The following is a 22,377-nucleotide window of genomic DNA, read 5'->3' on the forward strand; positions in this document are numbered from 1 at the left end:
GTTAGAATGAATTAAATTTCCTGAAATGAGGAGCTTTTTTTTTTTTTTTTTTAATCCAAATGACTGTCATTTACCAAAAGCTACTTCATTTCCCTGAAAGTGCTTTTCTGTCTACGGGGAATGCTTAATTGCAGCCACAAATCACCTCAAATGCTTTTATAGGAGGATAAAACAAGTTGAAAATTGTGCATCATTTTAAAAATGCAGGTTCTGAATTCAGGATAAGGTGCAAATTTCTAATTTTTTTTTTTTCCTCTTGGCTGCTCTGTTTAACAACTCCATCCTCACCGTGACATCTCCTAAAACTTTCCTTCAGAGCAGGGACATCCCTACGAGCCCTTTTTTTTTTAGGATTTCGGGCAATTCCCAGGAATATCTACAAGTGGCCACAATACAAAATTTGGCGACCCCTCAATCTGAATTTTTATTCAGACAAAGCGTTTTTGCATTTTGGAGCTGGGACACAATTGGTGGTTCTGAAATCAGGCTGGGAGAGCTGGGGGTGCTCACCTGGAGAAGAGAAGGATCCAGGGAGAGCTTCCAGCACATTCCAGGCCCTAAAGGGGCTCCGGGAGAGCTGCAGAGGGACTGGGGACAAGGCCTGCAGGGACAGGACACAGGGAATGGCTCCCACTGCCAGAGGGCAGGGATGGATGGGATCTTGGGAATTGGGAATTCCTGGCTGGGCTGGAATTGCCAGAGCAGCTGGGGCTGCCCCTGCATCCCTGGAATGTCCAAGGCCAGGCTGGGCACTGGGGCTGGAGCAGCCTGGGACAGTGGGAGGTGGCCCTGCCCATGGATGAGGTGGAATAAGAAGATCCTTGAGGTCTCTTCCAGCCCAAACCATTCTGGGATAAATACTGGTTTATGGGATAGCTGTGGGTCAAATTGCCTTTTTTTTTTTTTTTTTTTTTTTTTTTGACATCTAAAAGTTCCACACATGGCTTGGACGAATAACACAACATTTTTGGCGAGGACTCTTAGGATGTATTTTTTTCCATGCTGTTAAACACTTTCTTGTTCTTTATAGAGACTGAATTCTGTTGGAATAAGGCAGCCAGCAGCATTTGAAATTGAAATAAATAAATAGCACAGTGTGTGGCTGTGTCTGCCAGGCAGAAAATAGGGAATATCTGTTGGCTCCTTAATGCCACCCAGCATTTCCCATTTCAAACACTCATTTTCAGTTCCTTGTAGTTTGGCTGATCTTTTATTGCCAACTGGGGCTGTTTTTTTTAAAGAAGCATATCTGAGATACTTGTTTTTTTCTGAGAAGGAGGAGAAATTCTGGTTGAATTCTGGTGAGTTTTCCTTTGCCTGGGAATTTCTTACCTCTGCATTTCTCAGCAAGAGGAACTGTTGGATAAAGGACATGGAAAATAACCCCAAATTTGGCTTATTTGGACCCCTTGAAAGAAGTGCAGTGCTCACACTTCTGCTTCATGGTAGCTGAAATTCCCAATGGACACAATTCCAGGCAAAATTCCCAATGGACACAATTCCAGCCAGAGCTCAGCAAGACCAGCCAAAGGCAAGGGCTGGTTCCTGAGTTGACAACTCTCTCCCCTTTTGGTGTTTTTTGGGCTCCCAAATCTGCTTCTCTCTGGTAGAGAAACACAGGATGTCCAAGTGGGATCGGGAACCATGGAAAATAAGAGTTGGTTTTTTTTTTACTTATAGCTTTCTTGACTTTAGCTGCAGCTAGCTCTAAATTTTCTGTTCTTTCTGTTTCTAAAGCCTATTTTCCCAGCTTTCTAAAAGTCTTTTTGCCTTTTCTAATTCCCACAAACCTTCCCACAAACAGGAGGGGTGTGACGGGATGAGAAGGCAGGAAGCAGAGAACCCTGTGGGACTTTGTGGCAGAAGAGTCACTCTTGGTGTCACATTTATTCAGGTGACATTTAGACTTTGCATCCCTAATTCATGGAATCATGGAATGATTTGGGTTGGAAAGGACCTTAAAGATCACCCAGTTCCATCCTCAACATCTCCCACTGTCCCAGGGTGCTTCAAGCCCCATCCAGCCTGGCATTGGACACTCACAGAGATCCAGGGGCAACTCTCTTTTCTCTTAAATAAAAAAAAATAATATTAATGTTTTCCATTTTTAATCTGTTCTTAATGGAATTCTGAGTTACTCTCCCAGTCCAGGATATGGAGGGTGCACCAGTGCTGCCATTCAATGTCCCAAAAGGATTCCTGGTGCAAATCTCACCTACACCTGGAACTTTGTGCCTCTTGCTTGAGCCCCCTGGTCCTGTGCCCAGCAGGATTTTGAAGGCTGAAGCTCCAGAGTGGCTGCCTCGGGTGCAGAGCAGCATGGGACTCACTCTGCCTGCTGGAAATTTGGAGAGGCCATCTCTGAACCACGGCAGATCCCAGCAAATGGGATCCCAGTTGTCCTCTGAGGCTGTAAAAAGTAACTTTTCCCACTGGATTATCAAATCCAGGAACTCCTGGGCTGTTCCTGCTGACAGCTACACTCTGACATCCATAGTTCATTTTTCTTTACCTTTTCTCTGCTTCCATTTCCTTCAGCTGAGATCTTTGGGATTAAATGAAGACTTCACTGGTTTCCATTCCCATAATCAGTTCATCAAATTATCCTTGAGCATCCCAACTGAAGGTCTCCCATCTGTATCCTCCAGTTCTCCGTGCCCTGCACGGCTTCATTCTTAATAACTTCCTGCTGCTGTCGAGTTGAATTCTGCTTCCTAAGCTCCTGATCATTTGTTGTTTATCACAAGTGATGCTGAACACTCACAAATCCCCCTTCAGTCAGTGCTGCCTGGCAGCTCCCTCATAATCCATGATTATTTTATGGTTCCTATCAAGGAAAACAGGGATATGGTTTGATCCTGACCAGCGTTAGGTGAACTCTTATCTTGTCCGTGCCAAGACGTTAAAACTTAATAGGACACATCAAGGAGAAGTCTTCTGGAGATGAAGGCACAGATCTTTAGGAAGGGTCTGGAATGGTGATTAATGCCAGGCACTGGGACACAAAAATTCTTGGTGACAGCATTTCCCAGCACTGACCTTTAGTCTGTGGTGCAGGAGGCACTCGGGAACACCATCAGGATGTTGTGGGATGAGGAGTTGCCACTCCTGTTGTAGGTCAGCACATCTGAGCTCTGGTGGTTTGCACGTGGTCATTCTCCCTCTAAAAGGCTTCTTTTACTTGCTTTGGCCATTTCTGAGCATTTTCTGGGTTTTAAAAGTTGTTCCTGTCACTTTGCTGGATGATGCTCATTCCCATTGAGCTTATGATCTTCTCCTTCCCACCTCAATGGGGTTTAACAGTAAAATTCACATTTTGGGGGAGTTTTGTGCTCTGTAAATAAACTTATAAAGGAAGAGTCAGAGATTTACTGACAGCCATGAAAGGACACAATAAATGAGTTCTACACTGTCCCATCAACCCTGGCAATGTCCCCTTAAGGACATGAGTGGTGTCACTCGGAGCTGGTGACATCAGCTCTGATATTTCTGGGATCAGCTCTGTGGAGTCTCTGCTCTCTTCCCAGAAAACTCCACTGTTTCCCTGTTTTTCAAAGCTGATCCCATTCTCACCCTGTGAAATCCAGGGAATAAAACTGCCTGGCTCTGTGCTTCCCCTCCCTGCAGCATCTCTCCCTTTGGAGAAACAATCTTCCAACTGAGCTCCAAAGGGATACCCCCACAGAAGGTCCTAAGATGTCACTCCAGACCCATGGAGTCAACAGGGAGAGGATTTAGGGAGAAAAGAGCTCAGACTGGAAAGAAATCATCCATGGGAACTGGCTCTTCAGTCAGTGCTGGGAAGGGAAGCACCTCCTCTGGAGTGAGGAACGCGGAGGTAGAAAATGATGGAAAATTAAGCAGATATAAGGGAATAAGGTCAGTGGTTAGGAATAAAATCGTGGAATCCTTGAGGCTGGAAAAGACCTCTAAGATCATCAAATGCAAGCATCGTTCACCACCAAACCATGTCCTAAGCGCCACATTCCTGTTTTTTTTGTCAGGGATGATGACTCCACACCTCCCTGCCAGCCTGCTCCACCTCCTGACCACATCTCAGTGCATGAATTATTCCTAATATCCAACCTAAACCTTCCTCAGGACAGCATATCTCAATCCATTATGGCTCCTGATACTCAATCCCTAATTGTTTTGAAAGGAATACCAATTCCACTGCCTCAGATGTAGTTAAAGACACGACGAGGTAATTTCTGGAATAAACTCCTCCGTGGTAAACCAGATGGCAGCACAGAAATAAAGAGATTTGAGGGAGATGGCAAACATTTGGTGCTAAAATATTCCCAGAGTCATCCTGCTGCTCTGTGTGCTCAGGAATGGGATCCTGGGATGGAACAATAAAGGGTGATAAAAGTACACCATAACACAGGCATCCATAATGCAGGAGGATAATGGCATCGTGCATAGACATTGCTCTTTTTTTCATGTTTTTTTCTGGATTTTGAGCTGGAATATTCTGTTGTTCAGTTTAGAGGTGGGGGAACCCACCTGTGGGAATCAAGTGACCACGCCCAGAAGGAAGCTTGGCTTTTTAAAGGGATTTGTGGCATCTTAGATTTTTTAATGGTGATTTTATTTTTATAAGGACATCTTCCCAGCATGTCCCAAATGGAAAAGCCAAGTTTTTTTTATACAAACATCTTCCCAGCATGTCCCAAATGGAAAAGCCAATTTTTTTAATATAAACATCTTCCCAGCACGTCCTAAATGGAAAAGCGAAGTTTTTTTATACAAACATCTTCCCAGCACGTCCCAAATGGAAAAGCCAATTTTTTTTATACAAACATCGTCCCAGAATGTCTGAAATGGAAAAACCTAATTTTTTTCAACAAACAAACAGGAATTGTGCCTGGGATGTGGATTTTTTCTCATTTTATCTGTCCTTATCTTTAGCAATTTAAGCTTTATCTCACCAGTTGTTTGTAATTTTTTTTTTTTCCCTATATCTACCCTGTGGACCTTTCCTCCTCTTCATTCCTCAAGTTGGGACAGCCCATGGTCATTCCCACACTGAAATGCTGGAGAGAAATGTTGCTCTGAAATGTTGGAGTGGCAAAGGCAGCGCCAACAAATCTGAAGCATCTCCATGATTTAATTACAAATCGTCCTTTCTGCTTTCCAGGTTCATCCAGGAGATCGAGCTGGCCATGGAGCTGGGCCCCGCCAAGCAGTGCCCGCTCAGGGAGTTCCTCACCATGTACATCAAGAACATCTTCCTCAACCAGGTCCTGGCCGAGATCAACAAAGAGATCGAAGGCGTCACCAAGGCCTCGGATCCCCTGAAGATCCTGGCCAACGCCGACACCATGAAGATCCTGGGAGTGCAGAGGCCTCTGCTGCAGGTAGGAGCTGAGGGACGCCTCAGGACGTCTCTGGTTGTCCTTGTCTGGCTGTGACCTGCGGGTGGCTTTAGCTTCCCCAAGCTGGTCATGTCGGGCACCGAGAGCGTCTCCGCTCCGGCCTGCGTGGGCAGCTCCCCCAGCCCACCAGACACCCGTGTAATAAAAGCCTCAGCAGAATGATGGCTCTTGGTACAACCCAAGGGTTTATTAAGGAGAAATCCGCGGGTCCAGGCAGGGCAGGAGTGGGTAGAATCCAAGGAGGCAGGGTGGAAGCAGGAGCACAAGCTCTGCCGAAGGGAACCGGTGGCAAAGAGCCAGGACCGGGGCAGGGGTCAGGGTGTATCAGTGAGGGGAGGTGGAAAGGGTCAGGATACAAATCATCCAGTGGGGACACGAGTCAGGAGAGGAGATGGAGTGGGGTGACTTGACCTGTACCCATGGGGAAGCGAGGAGGGAGTGGTTTTCCAGGGAGGACTAAAGGGGGAACAGGGGATGCAGTATTTTCTAGAACAGGGGAGTGAACGCCTGGTGATTGACAACCATCCCTTTGCCTGAAAAAAGCGAGGAATCGTGTGAAGTTGCACCAGCCTCTGTGTTAAATGATGGTGCTTTCCCACGGCATCCCGGCCCTGTCTTCCCCATGGCCTTCTCCCACAGTGACCTGGTTGTGTATCCGATAAGGAAAAATGTGGAGCTGCTCTGAGGGCTGGAGCCAGGCTGGGAGAGCTGGGAATGCTCCCCTGGAGAGGAGAAGGATCCAGGGAGAGCTTCCAGCACATTCCAGGCCCTAAAGGGGCTCCAGGAGAGCTGCAGAGGGACTGGGGACAAGGCCTGCAGGGACAGGACACAGGGAATGGCTCCCACTGCCAGAGGGCAGGAATGGATGGGTTCTTGGGAATTAGGAATATTTTCATGTTTGTCTCCCTGAAAAGTTCTGGGGACACCTGCCACTCACAGAGCTGTGCCATCAGCCTGAATACACATTCCAAGCTCCCAGGAGGAGCGGGGATGGGATCCAATCCTCCCAGGCACGTTGGTGATTGATGTGGAGCCCCACGGCTCCCTCCATCAGAAAAAAAAGCTGTGAGGGATTTGGGTTGCAGGTGGAGTGTTTGTAGAAGTCTCCTTTGAAAACACCTTTTTTAAACTCCAGTGTGGAGCAGTGAGAAAAGCAGCAAGTTGTCACCCCAACTCCATGGGGAGCAGGACAGTGTGGAATCCCACCCCAAAATTCTGGATTTCATGTGTTGCCTGGCACTGCAAGGAATGAGCTGACTCTGGCTGATGGTCATGTCAAGCTCTTTTAATCCTTTGAAGTTATTCCCTCTTTCCTGGGAAATCCTCTCATCAGGGATGGATAATACTGGCAGAGTCCTTAGGAAGCAGCACCTTCATCCCAAGGTTTATGTGGCCATTTTCTATCCCAGTTTAGAGCTGTAAAACACAGGGATATTACAATGCCATGCAATAATAGGAATAACTGTATTATTGTTACCATTTCCAGAGTTTTTGATGGATTAATGGTCACTAACTCTGTGCCTGTCTGGGAGCAGCAGGGCTGGGATGGTCCTTGCACAACCAAAACAAAATCAAATTCTAGAATAGCATTTCCAGAAGTCCCTAGAGGGGAACATCTTCTTTAGAAAGGGGCCAAAATTCTCTTTGCAGGAGCTGAAGTGATATTTTGGAGCTGCACAGAATCCCTGGATTTTTTCCTTCCCAAGCTTTACCAACCTTAATATGGATAAAGTATTTTTTGTGGATCGTGGCTTCATTTCACATGAAAATGTATTCTATAATATCAATATATTTCCTTAAAGTTCGTTCGGGGTTGAACACTCAGAGTGGCTTGGAATTTTCTCGTCCAGTTCCTACAATTTGCTTCTCTTGATGGATGGAAATTATTTTGAACTGGAATTATTCTTGGTCAAACTGTCTGTGGTCAGGAGGTCTCCTTGTTCCCGACATTAGAGAAGGGTAATTCTCTGAATAGAGAAGAAAAATTGCTGCCTCTTTGAACCAACTCATCCAAATAGCTCCCTAAAACAATCCTATTGATTTTCCATTAAAGGAAAAAAAAAAAAAAAAAAAAAAAAAAAAAAAAAAAAAAAAAAGGCTGTTTCTGGAGTCTTTTCCCCCATCACCTCATGGATATGATGGAAATGTGGTGAATGATGATCTCCCCCAGTTTTTTTTTTTGCTGTCCGTGGGTTCCTGGTTTAACCATCCCACTCTGTGCTATCCCAAAGATCTCTCTGAAGCCTCTCCAGCTGTGATTGGGACTGGGGAATTTATCAGCCCCACCCCCGGCTGATAAAGCTGCTTTGGGATCACTATCAGCACATGTTCGAGCTGAATTAGGTGGGAGATAAGAGCTTTTCAAGCGCTGCCTCCCCACAGATGAATCACCCATCCCTGTAAAGATTATCCTTTAAAAAAAAAAAAAATTGTCCTCTCTAAATATTCCATTTTAGCGCCTTGTTTTCCATTCTTCCCTCCTCAAATGTAAAATACTTGAAACTCTTTTCCTTTGCAGAGCGAGACTGAATCACCGTGAAACTCATTTGTCTCAAAATTATTCAGCATTAAATTTCAGGCTGTAATTGTTTAAATCGATCCTAAATTAGGCTACAAGTGCCTCGACAGCTTCTTGCAGCCTGTTCTTGTAGGGTTCTCAACGAGGTGATAAATCTTCCCACCCAGGTGGTCACTGGCCTTAAAAACCTGTTTCTCCATCTCCAAAAAAATGCAAATTGCTTCGCTCTGGAGCAGCAGAGTGGGATTTTTCCTCTCCTTCAAAGCCTCTGTTGTTTCTTATCTCAGCATAGTGTGGATGATGCTCTTGATACTTTTCTGGCCAAACTCCAGCAGCTGAAAATCCAAAAAAAAAAAAAAAAAAAAAAAAAAACCTCCTTAAAAAAGTCAGGCTGTGCAGGTGTTTTGGAGGATAACGACTTGCTGGAGCTAATTTACCACAGCACCCACTCCAAGCATGGAGTCACCCACCTGTGGCTTTCCAAGGAGACATCCCTGAGAGCTTCTGGAATGTTTTCTTCCCATCAAATGAGCGGTTATTAAGGAGAAGGATGGTCCCAGCTAGCAGCTTTAGATGGCCCACCAATGCTGATGGCTCCACGCTTTGATGGAGGCTGGATGTTATTATTTATTCTTGTAAACAAATTAATTGTCTTTCCATGCTGGCTCCCTGCCAGCAGCATCCATTAAGGGGCAGGCATGGCTGATCCATGGGGGTTTTTCCCATTCAAGGATCATTTTAAAGCAATTTTAATGGTTCTGAGCCTCATACTTCAATTTTGTTTTTTGCAGTGGCGTGGTGTTACAACCAAGATCTTTTCAGCCCTTGTTTATATGTCTCACATCAAGAGGGTAAAACCCACTGACTGCAGAATTTGTGCCAAATGTCCTTATCTAGCTTTAAATGAGAGACAAAATTATCTTTTGGTGGGAGCCTGACTCTCCCTGTTGCTTCCAGTGTTTCTTCAGATAATTTCTCCTCTGGGGGGGGGGAACATTCAGTGCAGTTCCTGCCTTTTGTGGAAGCTTTCAGAAGGCTCCTGTGTAAGTCAGCTGCAGATGTGCGAGTTCTCCACCGAGGAGTTCTGAGCTGCACAAAAGCAATTGCTTTAGGCAGAACGTCAGGGTTTTACTTTATTTTAGAAACTCAGCTTTCACTGGCACGTTCAGTGCGTCCCAGGGCAGGGGAGTTGCGTGTGGACATTTTCAAGCGGTGCCCCCGGCAGGCAGAATTATTTTAGGATTATTTTCGTCCTCTTCAGATCTGCAGAAGCGGAGTCGCGCTTCGCAAACCATCCCACAGATGTGAGTCACGTCTGACCTGAAGGGAACAGCCCCGTGTTTGAGGTCTCTGGATCCCCTTAATCCCTGAAATCACTGGATGCCTCTTCCGTGTCGTGCGTCGGGAACTGGATAACCCTCGTTTGCTCAGTGATGAATCATTAAACTGTGGGATATTTTGGCTTGAAAGAGACCTTTAAAGTGTTGGAAGGGAGTTTTAAAGGCCGTGAGCAGGGACATCTTCCACAATCCTTGCTCCAAGCCTTATCCAACCTGGCCTGGAGCATTTCCACTGAGGGTTGGGTGCAAAATGTTGATGCTGGTGCTCTCTGAGGCCTCCGATGTGTTTTGTGCACCTCAGCAGGACTCTGCCATATGAGGGAGGTGAGGCCCTGGCACAGGGTGCCCAGAGAAGCTGTGGCTGCCCCTGGATCCCTGGAAGTGTCCAAGGCCAGGCTGGACAGGGCTTGGAGCAACCTGGGATGGTGGAAGGTCCCTGCCCATGGCAGGGGGTGGAATGGGATGGACTTTAAAGTCTCTTCCAACCCAAACCATCCTGGGAGTCCATGAAGGGACCTCACCCTCACTCTGCCATGTGCAGCTTATTTTCAGTGCCAGCTCATCAGGTACTCCCTAGACCCATAAAACCACTAAAACTTCCTTGTAATTTACTTTATTTTCTTTTTTTCCCCCCTTTTGCATTCAGTTTTTCCTCAGAAGTTGTGAGTAAACCAAACATATCTGCCCCCAGCCTCCATCCCAAGCCTTAATTGATTATTTTAATTACCCAGAGAGCCCCGCCAAGCTCCCTCAGCAGCAGCACTGCTCTCATAAATCCTCATTTTGCCTCACAGGGCTGGTGTCAGACCCAGCCCCCCATTACCTCCCTGGCCAGAGGAGAAGCCTTTTAGCCTGGCCACCCTCCTGCTTGTTTGAAGCTCCAGCTGCACTTTCCTCATTTGCAAACTCATTAAGAATCCCTGGCAGCAGAGCAGGGCCCTGGGATGCTGAGGCAGAGCAGCTTCTCCTCACTGCTGAAAATCCGGTGTGAAGTCACAGATCCAAGTGCCACAGGAGTGACACTCACCCAGTTTTCCCTTTTTCCTCCAGCTCCTTTTTTCCCCCCGCCAAGACTTCTGAAATTTTAAACCAGTGCTTTGCCTTCGCCGGGGTTGTTTTGGTGATGGATGAGCTGGGATTTCAGGAGGAAACTGGAAAGGCAAAGTCTGATAAACTTCATTTAAAGGAAGCTGTATTGCTCCATCACCAGCATTCCTCCAGGAATGTCTTCCACAGAATCCCAGGATGGTTTGGGGCAGAAGGGACCTTAAAGCCCATCCAGTGCCACCCCCTGGCACTTTCCACCACCCCATTTTGCTCCAAGCCCTGGCCTTGGACACTTCCAAGGCTGGGACATCAAAAACCTCTCTGGGAAACCTGGTTCTTCCATATCTCCCTTTTCCCTAGGGAAGTTTAATATTTGCTGTTCCAGAGGTTTAATTTGGGGCCTTGGTTGGGCTGGGCTCTCTGCACCCATCAGCTGAAGTTTGGGTAACCCTCTCACATCACAGATATTTTTCCCTTCCCTCTGCTTGGGATTTAAATCCCAAATCCAGCCTGGAACAGTCTGCCATGAAACACTTGATGGATGGCTCCAGGAGAAGAAACTTCCCTGTGTTCTTGCCAGGCTCCTCCAAAATCCCATTATTTTTCTTCCCTTGCATTTTGAAGCCTGGGCCCGTTTCATTGAGGAAGAATAACTCTCATTCCCAGGTTTTGAAATGTTTTTCCTAATCACAAGTGCTGCATGAGAGGAGCCATCACATTTTGAATAATTGATGGCTACTTTATTGAGTTGTCAGCACTAATTCATCCTCCTTTTGAAGTGCTGCGATGTTCAAAGAAGTCATCCTTTCACAACATGATCATTTTTTCGAGGAAAAGTTCATTTTTATAATCACTTTTTTTTTCCTTTTTCCCTCCCCCACTGTGGAATGTAATTGTAGCTGAGAGGGAGGGATGAGGCACCTTCCAGCACCCTCTAAAATGCCTTTACTCCTCCTTTGGCTGCTCATTTCTCTGCCTCCCTCCTCTCGCAGAGGTTTAATTATACCTGTTTTAAAAGAGCATTTTGAAATATGACACCCAGCTCTGCCGAGGAACAAAAGAGACATTAATCTATTGTTGAAAGGGAAGGTGAAAAGCTCTTTTTTTTCTGTGTGGCAGGGGCTGCCCCTCCCTGACAAGCAGCGTTCAGTGGGGGTAGCTGGGATTTTGGAGGCAGTGATTTGTCAACAGGAGAATTATAAAAGGAACAACAAAGTGGGAATGCTGCCATTCCGCTGGAATGTTCCTCCTGGCACCGAGGGTTTTCTCCCTACCTCTGGAATCTTCCTCCTGAGGTGGATGAACTTTGCAGCTGGGAGGTTCATAGCGCTCTAATTTACATCTGAAAGAACTGAGGGAAGGCACTAAATTAAAAGTTTCCCCTCCTGGTTTTAATCTGTAAATAGAGCCTTTCCATGAAAGTAAAATAAAATTTAAAATAAAATAAAATAAAATAAAATAAAATAAAATAAAATAAAATAAAATAAAATAAAATAAAATAAAATAAAATAAAATAAAATAAAATAAAATAAAAACAGTTTCCCTCACACACACAAAGTTATCAGAACCTTTTTTTTTTTTAACAAATGATCTGCTTTTTGTGCTGGGATTTTTGCTTTGTGTGAGCTACAGTGTAGAAAAGGGACAAACTTTTCCCTCTCACCATGAAGCTGTACCAAGTGTGGTCATCCTGGGGCTGACCCAGGATTTCCTGGGGAATTCACACCATTGGGATGTGCTCATTAATTAAAATATTTAAGGACTTTATTTCTGTAAAGAAAACTGCTACAGGGTGTGAAAATCGAGGAAATGCTACAACTCTACAGGAGAGCCCTGGCCAGGGCTGGTTTAATTAATTAATTAATTCTCTGTTTAACTCTATTTTTTTATCATTTAGGGGTGGTGTCAAACATGGTGTTGAGTGACAGGTTGAACCCTCGTTGGGCATTCCCCGTTTAATTCCTGCTCTGTCATTTTCTATCACAAAAATTAAAAGATACTAATCCCTGTCCTCCCAATTAGCAAAGAGATGTTGGGGATGCTCCATATCCCTGGAAGTGTCCAAGGCCAGCTTGGAGCAGCCTGGGATAGTGGAAGGTGTCCCTCCCATGGCAGGGAGGCAGAACTGGATGATCTTTCATTTCCCTTCCAACCCAAATCCCTCTGGGATTCCACGACCCATTTTCCTGGAATATGAACTGCCAAAATGTGCAGGAGCTGGGGTTTTAGAGCTCCAAGTGCTGGACAAGTCATGGACCTGAAAATAAAAACTCAGTGGGAATAATTTGGGCTGTCCCTTGATTTGTTTTGATCAAAAACCTTGTGTCTTGCTCCGGAATTTCAGTTTATTGTTTTTCTCAAGTACTGGACCAACAAAACCTTTTTGAGGTCGATATTGATTTAGCAGAAAGCTGAGCTGTTTTTCAGAGGACTCGGGTTTATCACAAGCCATTTCCAACTTCTTCTCACCCAGAGTGATCTTAGCAAGGATGGTTTGGAAGGACTCGGGATCCAGCAGCCAGGAATGCTTTACTTTTGTGGGAACAGAGCTGCTCAGCACCACCTCGAGCATTTGACCTCACTTTTGTACCCTGAGGTCTCCAGAAAATTCTCTCTGAATTCCTCTGAATTCTCTCTAAATGCTCAGCTCTGAATTCCTGTTGGTGAGGGAAGGGCGCCTGGGACATGAGTGAGTGGGGCATGGAGGTGAGGATGGGATTTGTGTGACTCGGGGTGAAAAATCCTCCCTTTTCACACGGGGTGCTCTGTGCCACTGCCGTGATTCTGCTGAGGGACAGGAGCTTGTGAAAGCAGTTTAGCCAAAAAAAAAAAAAGACTTTCAAAAGGGTATTTAATTGGCTCTTCACTTGGAGAGAGTTCAGGAAACTCCTTTTGGGAGGTTGATGTAGCCACATGCCTCAGCCACCTCTGCACTGCTGAAGTGGAAGAAGATCTGTAAATACAGATTGACTTCGTGTTGCACCAACCAGTGAATATTTAAAATTCCTCTTTCCTCCCCGAAAATTCCCTTTTTTTTTGCCCAATGATAAACCCAAATTGTCTGTTTCCCAGATGGGATGATTATCCCATTTCTCCAACACTTCCCTGTTGGGTGCACGTTCCCCATCAGGCCGCGTGTTTTCCTGGATAAGACAGGAAATGTTTTTTCTACATAGGTATAAAACAAAAAGCAGTAGTATCCTGGTAGTAACTGAGTAGTAACATGGTAGTAACTCAGCTAGTCCAGTTTGCTCCTTCTGTGTGAAACTGAGTGAAATTTACTGCCATTAATTGCAACAACATCGGAGATGAATTCCCACCATTCCACCCGCGGGAGATTAATTTCTCCTCGGGTCTCTTTGCGTTCCAAGGGCTCTCCCATGAGCGATCTTGAGTGCCACCTGCCTTTCCAATAAAGCCTGGGATTCATCCACGAACATGGCAACAAACATGACAACAAACGTGACAACATTCCAGAGACAAAACGATCTCCACTCCGAGTTAATTCCCGTTTCCCAGCAGGGCTGCGCGGTGACCCCGCTGCGTTTGGAAGCGCTGCTGTTTGGTTAATAGATGAATGTTTTGTGTGGATGGCTCCATCCCAGCCAAGTTTTGGCTGCCTCGCCTTCCCCACTGAACGCCTGCATGGATTTGTCCGCAGGACAATCACGCGAGCGTCGTTAGCCGTGGGAAAACAACGGGCGGTAAAACAAAGCGCTCCTTCCCCGCCATCCGTAACTGCCCGGGAGGCCTCTCGGAGATGCTCTGGCTGCTGGGGAGGGGAGATGGCTCTGTCAGGAAATGATGCACAAATTCCACGTGGGAAGGGAAGATCCATGGCCCCATCCAGCCCATTTTCCAAGCGGGATTGCTCGTTACGGCGCTGGCCGGGGATTGAACAACAGCAGCGCCGCCGTTATCAGACATCTCCTGTAATGAGCTGACCCAGTGGGTTTTTCACTTCCCAGTTTGATGTCTTTTATTCTTTATTCCTCCTAAAATGTGGGGTTTTTTGGGGGGAAAAGACAACTTCTTTTCCATGCGGCTTTTTTGCTGGGTTTTGGGAGTGGGGTTTTGCCGTCGCACGGTGCTTTGCGATGACAGAAATCCTGGGTTAGGAGCAGGTGGTTGCTAAAATGCTGAGTAGTTCCTTGGATTCCCAGCTCAGGGAGTGGAAACACTCAGTGCTTAGTGTAGGAAACTGTGAAGTGCAGCTGTTTCGTTTTGGTTTGGGTTTTGGATTAATGGGCAGGTCTTTGGGAAAATCGTGATGAAAATAGTTGGGATCTGAAGGAAGCAAAGGTGTCCTTGATGTGTGATTCAGGATTTATCTTTACTGCAAGGCATGGAGGGGCAGGACACAGGGAATGGCTTCCCACTGCCAGAGGGAAGGGATGGAGGGGATATTGGGAATTAGGAATTCCTGGCTGGGATGGTAGGGAGGGGCTGGAATGAAATTCCCACAGCAGCTGTGGCTGCCCCTGCATCCCTGGAAGTGTCCAAGGCCAGGCTGGACATTGGGGCTTGGAGCAGCCTGGGATGGTGGAAGGTGTCCCTGCCCATGGATGGCGTAGCACTTGGATGTGCTTGAAGGTTCCTTGGAACCCAGACGATTCTGGGATTGCTCTGGGACTATCTCTGTCCCGTCTATGAGATTCCCAGAAAATCACAGAATCCTTGTGACTGGAAAAGTCCTCCAGCACCATCAGCTCCAACTTCTGCCCAATCCCCACCTTGTCCCCCGAGCACTTGATTGTCACGTCCAGGCCTTCCTTGGACACCTCCAGGGATGGAAACTCCACCACAAGTCCAAGTGATCCCATTTCCACGCTGCTTTAAACTGGTGTGGCAGAGCTTTCCTAGCGGAGAAGGTCAGTCTGAAAGGGAAAGTGCCCTGCAGGCCTCTGGCATTTTCCAAATCCATCCCTAGAAATTCCAGAAATTTCATTTCCATTCCAAAAATTGGGCCATTGGAAATCCATTCCAGGAATTGGGCTACATCCTCACACCATGGCTCCTCCTTGGAATCATCTTCCTTTGGGAAGGAACCTTGGACTTGTCACCAGGTGGGGCCTGAGGCAAGAAGAGACAACAGAAGGAGAACAGAGTGGGTTAAAAATGTTCCAATTTGGCTCCCAGCCCACGGGGGCTTGTAATTCCTGCTTGTTGTAATTCCTGCTTCTCCTGGCAGGAATCAAAGGCTGGTGTTGCCTGTTCTCCCATCTCCCCAGCTCCGAGTCTGTCATTCCCACGTCTCTGGGGGCTTGGGGTGGTCACTGAGGTTTGATGAATTCCATGTTAACACGAGCTGTCGGATCCTGGGAGCAGCCTCCACGCACGAGGAATTTCCAAGTAATCCTTTGGAGGCATCCAGGGACAGAGCTGTGATCTCCTCGGGCTTTGATGTGTGGAGCACGAGGCTGAATTTATTGAATAAATCACCAGTGATGCCGGCACGTGCAGCTTCCCTGAGTTTTCTCCTGTCTGTGCTTTATGGGGGCAGGATTCAGGCTGGATTTTCCCTTTTGGGATGTGCAAAGACCCCCTGAAGCACCCTTCAGTTGATCAATTCAACCTCTGCTCATGCCACGATCCAAAAATGCAAAATTTGCTTCTTTTTTTTTTTTTTTTTTTTGGTTTTTGTAGATGAAAAAAAAAAAGTGAACCAAGAGAATAAGTGAAATTACAGATTTTTTTGTTTTTGTAATCTACTTCATTTTGCAGGAAACAAAGCAATTCTCTTCATAGCTTCCAGCTTGGGAAAATCTGCATAATGCCAAGGGTTCCATAAAATTAAAAATTGTCATATTTGGATTCTATTCTTGTGTGGAGACCTTGAGTCCATCACCTCCCATTCCCAAGTGGTTTTGCTTTTTGAGTCATTCCTGGGAGGAGGAACAGGGAGGAGCCCTCAGCTCTGCTTGGGTTCTGCCTGGAGGTGCTTGGGAGGCCCCTCCTTGCATTGGGATTTCTCCATCCCAGCACTGCATTTGTTTGAAATCCTTTGGAATCAAAGGAGGTGGAGATTGGGAATTCCAATGTCTTGCTTGTCTTGGAGTTCAGTTGTTCCAGCACTGGCCTGTGCAATAAAATATTGAAATTCAAGTCCTGCTGAACAAACAATCTGAGAGAAGAATTTTTCTCCTTCCTATCCTTTTCCTAACCAATTCCTGTCTTTCCAGTGGTTTTATGTATAAATTGCATTCCAGCACTGGGATGTTCTAATGGAAATGAGAAAAATTTTGCCCATTCTGTTGAGAAACACCTGAAGAACCAAACTGTCACCCTCTGGCCACCTCTGGCCTCTTGTGTGGAAATTCCCCTTGGAAATATTTTTCTCCTTCAAATTTAAGACCAGCCTTAGCCCTGCATAAAATAAATGCACAGAAAACAAAACTGTGAATTTACCTGCCAATCATGGGATTGGCAATCCCTTTGGGATGCCTCAGAGGGATGAATCCATAGCAAGGCCTCTGCTCTGCCCCCGTGTTTGCCAGGGATTGCTTTGGTGAACAAAGAATTCTTCATTAATTAACAAAGGGTGAGACAGAAATGTGAATTTTGGTGCTGAAAGGTGAATTTTGATGCATAAAGGTGAGGTTTGAGTATCTTTTGGGATCCCCTTTATAGCAAAATGTCACTGCTGGTGACACTGGCCTGGTCACTCTGCGTTCTCTCACCTCTGCAAATGAGACTTTTAGACACTTATGCCAAAATCTGACAAATTGGCTTCTAATTTCAGTGAAATGACATCTTTGTGAGCCCAGGAGCTCAGCCTGGATTAACTCAGGGTCCCTCTTAAGCCTTTACCCCTCATTCCTGGATGTCACCCTTTGTTTTGCAGTGATCTCTTGCACTTTCATTAATTGTGTTGAATTTAGATCACAATTACAGCCTTTGCACTGGACAGCACCAATCTGGGGGCACAACAACATTTTCTTTTGGCAGCTCAGCCCCGCTAAACCTTTCTCAATTACTTTTTTCCCCAATTTCTTTTAGTTTTCCATCATCCACCTGCCTTTGCCGTGGTCGCTGTGTCTTCCCAGGAGCATCACTGAACATTCATACTCACCATCTCCAGCAAGACATTTTTAATAGATAAATATACTTTAAATACTGGGGTTTTGAGACTGTGAGAAAAAAAAAATAGATCTCAGAGCACATAAAAAATAACACTGAGGGGTTTTATTCTCCAAACTGGGCCAGCTGTATGAAAACATTTATTAAAAACGGGCTCCCAAAGGGGCGGCTCTGCTCCCGAGCATCATTAATTCCACACTCCACGTTCCATTTGTGCCGTGCTGCAGCTGCTAATGATGTTCTAGAGCAGGGATGACAAAGGAGAGGGAAAGCTGCCACTCACCACTGGTGAAATAAATTTTTCACCTTGCCACCAGCTCACCTGTAATTGGGGGAGTTGTGTAAAAAAAAAAAAACCGAGTGAAAGCCACTTCTAGGAATATTCAGGGATGGGGGTGAAAGTGCCAGGGATGTTTTTTTTTTTTTTCAGCTCCTACAGCACAAACCAGGCTGGGAATCACTGGCTGCGAGTCCCTTTTCCCTGCACAAATGTATATTGATTAATAAAGGGAGAGCCTGGCCTGTGCTGGCACTTCTAAGTGATAAACAGTTCTGCAGCAGTGCAGAGGGTGTATTAAAGGCTAAGAGCTAATGACTTTTCTGGTGGATGTAACACATTAAAAGCAGCGGGAAGCTGCAGCTATTTTATCACCTCACTAATGTCCCTGACAACATTCACTTGGTGGGAGTGAATGGATGGGAATCCATTTGGAGGAGTAAATTAAAATACCTTAAAAAATGCCTTTAATAATAACTCCAGAACTCAGCGGGATCAGAGAAGGGAGAGATACAAAAGACCAATTAAATTATCCCGTCCATCTCCCTGCCAAGGCACTGATATTCCTGATTATGCTGTGGCTGCTGGATCATTCCAGGAGGATTTTGGTGTCTCGAGGGGATAATGTCAGGGCTGGAAGTTGGGGCTGTCACAAACTTCCCCCTGTGTCCAACCAGATTTTCCCTTCCCTGCCCCTCTGCACTGCAAGTGAAATGGGAATAAATCAAAGAGAATCCTTGTCCAAGTGACAATTTTCCTATTCCCTGATTTTTAGGTTTGTAGCAAAGCTGGGTTGGGAGCCAGCTTGGGATCAGGGATTGAAGGTCATGGAAAGGCATCTCCTCATGTGGATACTTCCAGTCCAGCTGGGATTTTTGGAGGTATTGAGAGCACCTGGAGAGCCCACCTTGGCAGGGAATTCTCGGATTGTCCGGCACTGGCACAGCTGCCCAGGGAAGTGATGGAGTCTCCATCCCTGGAAGAGTTCAAAAACCATGTGGAGGTGGCACCTGGGGACGTGGTTTGGTGGTGGCCATGGCTGATGGTTGGACTCAGTGATCTGAGAGGTCTTTTCCAAACTTAACCTTGATCCTGCTGAGATCCAGCCCCTTTTTGGGATGCTGGGAAGCTCCTGGGTTGATGTGCTGAGAATTTTGTGGGGAAATCATGAGATTTGAACAGTTCTGGTGTGTTTTGGGTGGACAGATTGACTTTGCTGGTGCTGGAGAACAAAATGCCACCACTTTTAGATATTCCAGGGTCAGAGCTCCTGGGATGGAGCTTTTGTTGGATTGGGGTTTTTAAGCATAACTTGGGCATCTTTTCTTGTGGAATTTGAGTTCAAAATCAGAATAAATTCACCAGATCTGCCAGCAAAGTTCACCCAGTGATTTCTCCACCCAGTAATTTCCTCATCAAGTTCCGTAATTCCATTGGGAATGCGGCGACTCTCCCAGGAAAGCACCTGGGCTTGATTTTGAGCCTGTGAGAGATGGAGAATCCAGCTCACCCAGCTGTTCCTGTGGTTAATTCAGAGACACAGAGCTCATTTCTGCTCTCCTGTGATCCAGCTTCAGCTCCCACCTGCTGGACCTCCTCATGGCTGGCTGGGAAGTCTGGAATGAAGTAAAAACGAGGAGCTTGGAAAGGATCCCAATGTCACAGGCGTTCAGGAGGTCACAAAGGAAAGGGGTTTTTACCTTTTTCTGTGCAAATATCATCAAATATTTGCACAGTCCAGGTCATCAGGGCTACAAAGAAGAGTTGAGTGGAGCATTTCCCCTTGGAAAAACTTTCCATGTGGAGTTATCCAGTCACATTTTCCTGTCTTGACACTGGCAAAATTTATTTCTTCTGGGACAAACGAGCTGAAGTTGATGGAAGTGAACATCACACTTCACAGAGGGCAGTGGGGAAAAGCTGAGCTGCAGCCCAGGGGTTAAATCCCTGTCCTGCCTGAAAATCCATGCAGGGAGAGGTTGGATGGTTCTGGGATTCTGTAGGAAGGGACTCAGTTTAACTGGAAATTGGGGATAGAAAAGAGAGGAAAAGGGAAGGGAGACCCTTCATGGTTTCCTGAGATTCCAAGTGAAGCCCCTGGGTCCATAAATTTCTTGGAGAGGAGATGGATCCAATCCCAGGCTGGGAGAGCTGGGAATGTTCCCCTGTAGAGGAGAAGGATCCAGGGAGAGCTTCCAGCACATTCCAGGCCCTAAAGGGGCTCCAGGAGAGCTGCAGAGGGACTGGGGACAAGGCCTGCAGGGACAGGACACAGGGAATGGCTCCCAGTGCCAGAGGGCAGGGATGGATGGGATCTTGGGAATTGGGAATTCCTGGCTGGGCTGGAATTGCCAGAGCAGCTGGGGCTGCCCCTGCATCCCTGGAATGTCCCAGGAAAGGCTGGGCACTGGGGCTGGAGCAGCCTGGGACAGTGGGAGGTGTCCCTGCCATGGCAGGGGTGGCACTGGACGATCCTGAAGGTCCTTTCCTGTTGAGTCTTAACTTCTTCTTGTAAGGGTTGGGTTTAAATGTGTGAGACAGTGTTTCTTGTTTGGACACAGATGATTATTCATTTTTATCTATGTCACAGTCTCACAATCTGTGAGTTCTACAGCACCTCACTTTAACAAACTAAAAATGGAGCCCCATCTCTCTCTCTACAAGGCCTTTTAAGGATAAACTGTCCAATTAAGAAATGACACCTCAATTATTTTCACTTTTAACCCAATAACCAACCACCTGTGCCTTCAATGTGGACTTTTTTATCCAATTACACAAAACCACCCAAACCCATGGAGAAGGAGGTGAAGAAGAAGGAGCAGCCTCTGCCCCAAAACCTCCATCTTGCTTTGTATATATTGCTATATTCTAAACCCTTAAGCTCCGAGTTTCCCACATGGCCACAGTAATACAGGAAAGAGCAGATTTTATGGTTCATGTTCTCCTTTTTAAAAAAGACAAACAAATGTACGTTTTGCTCTTCATCAATACTCCAGCTCACTGGAGCAAAGCTTTCCCGGATCACACAGTGCCAGGTAAATAAGATTTATCCAAGACCTTGTTTGTGCACTCATTTGGCTCCTGCAACATCACATTTAAAGCAGGGAGAGAATTCCAGCAGCTCCTGGGCTCACATCCATGGGGTGAATTCACTCAGGAAAAATTCCATAAAAATTAAAATATCACCTGCATTGAAAAAAAGAAATAATCCCTTGGAGTTAGGAGCATTTGGGAAGCAAAGTTGTAGTAGGGTGTAGTATAACCATAGTAACGGGCACAACTGATACTGGAATAATGGATTTTCCTGGGAGAGGAAAGCAGGCTGTCAGATTGGAGACTGTAAAAAGAGATTTTGCTGCTAAACATGCATTTGAATGGAATTGATACATTCTAAAAACTCCAACCCTTTGTAAAACCTGGATGTGCCAGGAAGAAAAGTGGGAAAATGGTGTTATCACTCCACGTGGGATAACCACTGATCAGTAGAAGAGGGAATTTTGTCTCTCCTTTTTCCTCTGTTAGCTAAAAAAAAAAAAAATTAATTTAGTTGGTTCAGGGCTGGTTTTACTCCTATTTTATTGTTTTACTATTTTATTTTAGTGTTGGTGCTGGAATAGGGCTCCAGGTTGGCTCCCCAGGGCACTGATGGCTCCAACTCTTCCCATTCCCACTCCTGTGGCCTCAGAGCTGGTGTTGGCTATTTTAGAGCCACCAAAGAGCATCAAACAGCCCATTTATCCCAAAATTCCAGGCAGACTGGCTCCCTAGCTCCTGCTTTTCAGGTTTCAGTGATTCCCATCTCTGACTCTGCTCATTTAGTGAGAGTTCTTCCATTTTTGAGAGAAATTTGGGTGAAAAGCCCCAATTTTTATCTCCCTTTCCCACTGCCCTCCAAGGCACTGACAGCACTTGATATTTATTAGCACTTGGTATTTATAAGATATTTATTTATTAAATACCTGGGCAGGTGTTTAAGTTTAAGGAATTTAAGTTTTGTCCCTTGGGAGTTCCAAATCCAGAGCTGTGGCTCAGCACTGAGCCTGAAGAGCTTTGAAAACTTTCCCTCTCTCCTGTCCTGATTTAATTGCAGCTGGGCTCTGCTTGGTGCTTAAAAATTGTCAGGTGTCAGCTAAACTCCAGCTTAAAAATTAGATCAGGCTTTATTAATTCTTCTCCTTTAAGGCAGCCCTCATCTGGTGCCTTCCTCTGCCAAGGCATCTCGAGGAGATATTTTGTGATGGGCAGTAATCAAGGAAAAACGGACAACTTTTCCAGTGCCAAGGTCTCTTCCTCCATCTGCTGTGTTTTGGTGAGGATATTTCTGAGCAGGATATTCCCATCTTTTGTCTGCATTCCCCAAGGAAATGCAGCGAGGGAATGGAGGTTCTCCTTCCCAAGGCATGGGAAAAGCTGTGATTTCTGGAAAAAATTAAAATTTAAAAAAAAAAAAATCAAGGACGAAGATTGTTCCCCTAATCCAAGTGCTCCTCAAAGCGAGCTAGAAAATAAAATTAAACACTTCCCATCCTTGGGAAAGTCCCAGCCCAGGTTGGATGGGGGTTGGAATAACCTGGGATAGTGGAAGGTGTTCTGCCCGTGGCAGGGGTGGCACTGGATGGACTTTAAGGTCTCTTCCAGCCCAAATTATTCTCTGATTTTATGCAAAGCTGAAAGTTTTGGAGGTTTGAGCTGTTGGTTTGAATTTTGTGCGTGTCGAGGACTCTTTGAAAATCACCT

At 45.9% G+C, this 22,377-nt stretch overlaps 1 protein-coding gene across 2 annotated transcripts in view; it reads left to right on the plus strand.

Annotated features, from left to right (window-relative positions):
* The window catches only part of EXOC4 (exocyst complex component 4), a 309,659-nt gene that overhangs the window by 229,015 nt on the left and 58,267 nt on the right, over window positions 1-22,377 (plus strand). For both annotated transcript variants that reach the window (XM_053943114.1, XM_053943113.1), the window contains exon 11: window positions 5,141-5,360. In XM_053943114.1, coding sequence (XP_053799089.1) covers window positions 5,141-5,360 — 220 coding nt within the window. The remainder of the gene's footprint in view (window positions 1-5,140; window positions 5,361-22,377) is intronic.

The sequence above is a fragment of the Vidua chalybeata genome, chromosome 5 (assembly GCF_026979565.1).
Source record: "Vidua chalybeata isolate OUT-0048 chromosome 5, bVidCha1 merged haplotype, whole genome shotgun sequence".
Lineage (NCBI taxonomy): Eukaryota > Metazoa > Chordata > Aves > Passeriformes > Viduidae > Vidua > Vidua chalybeata.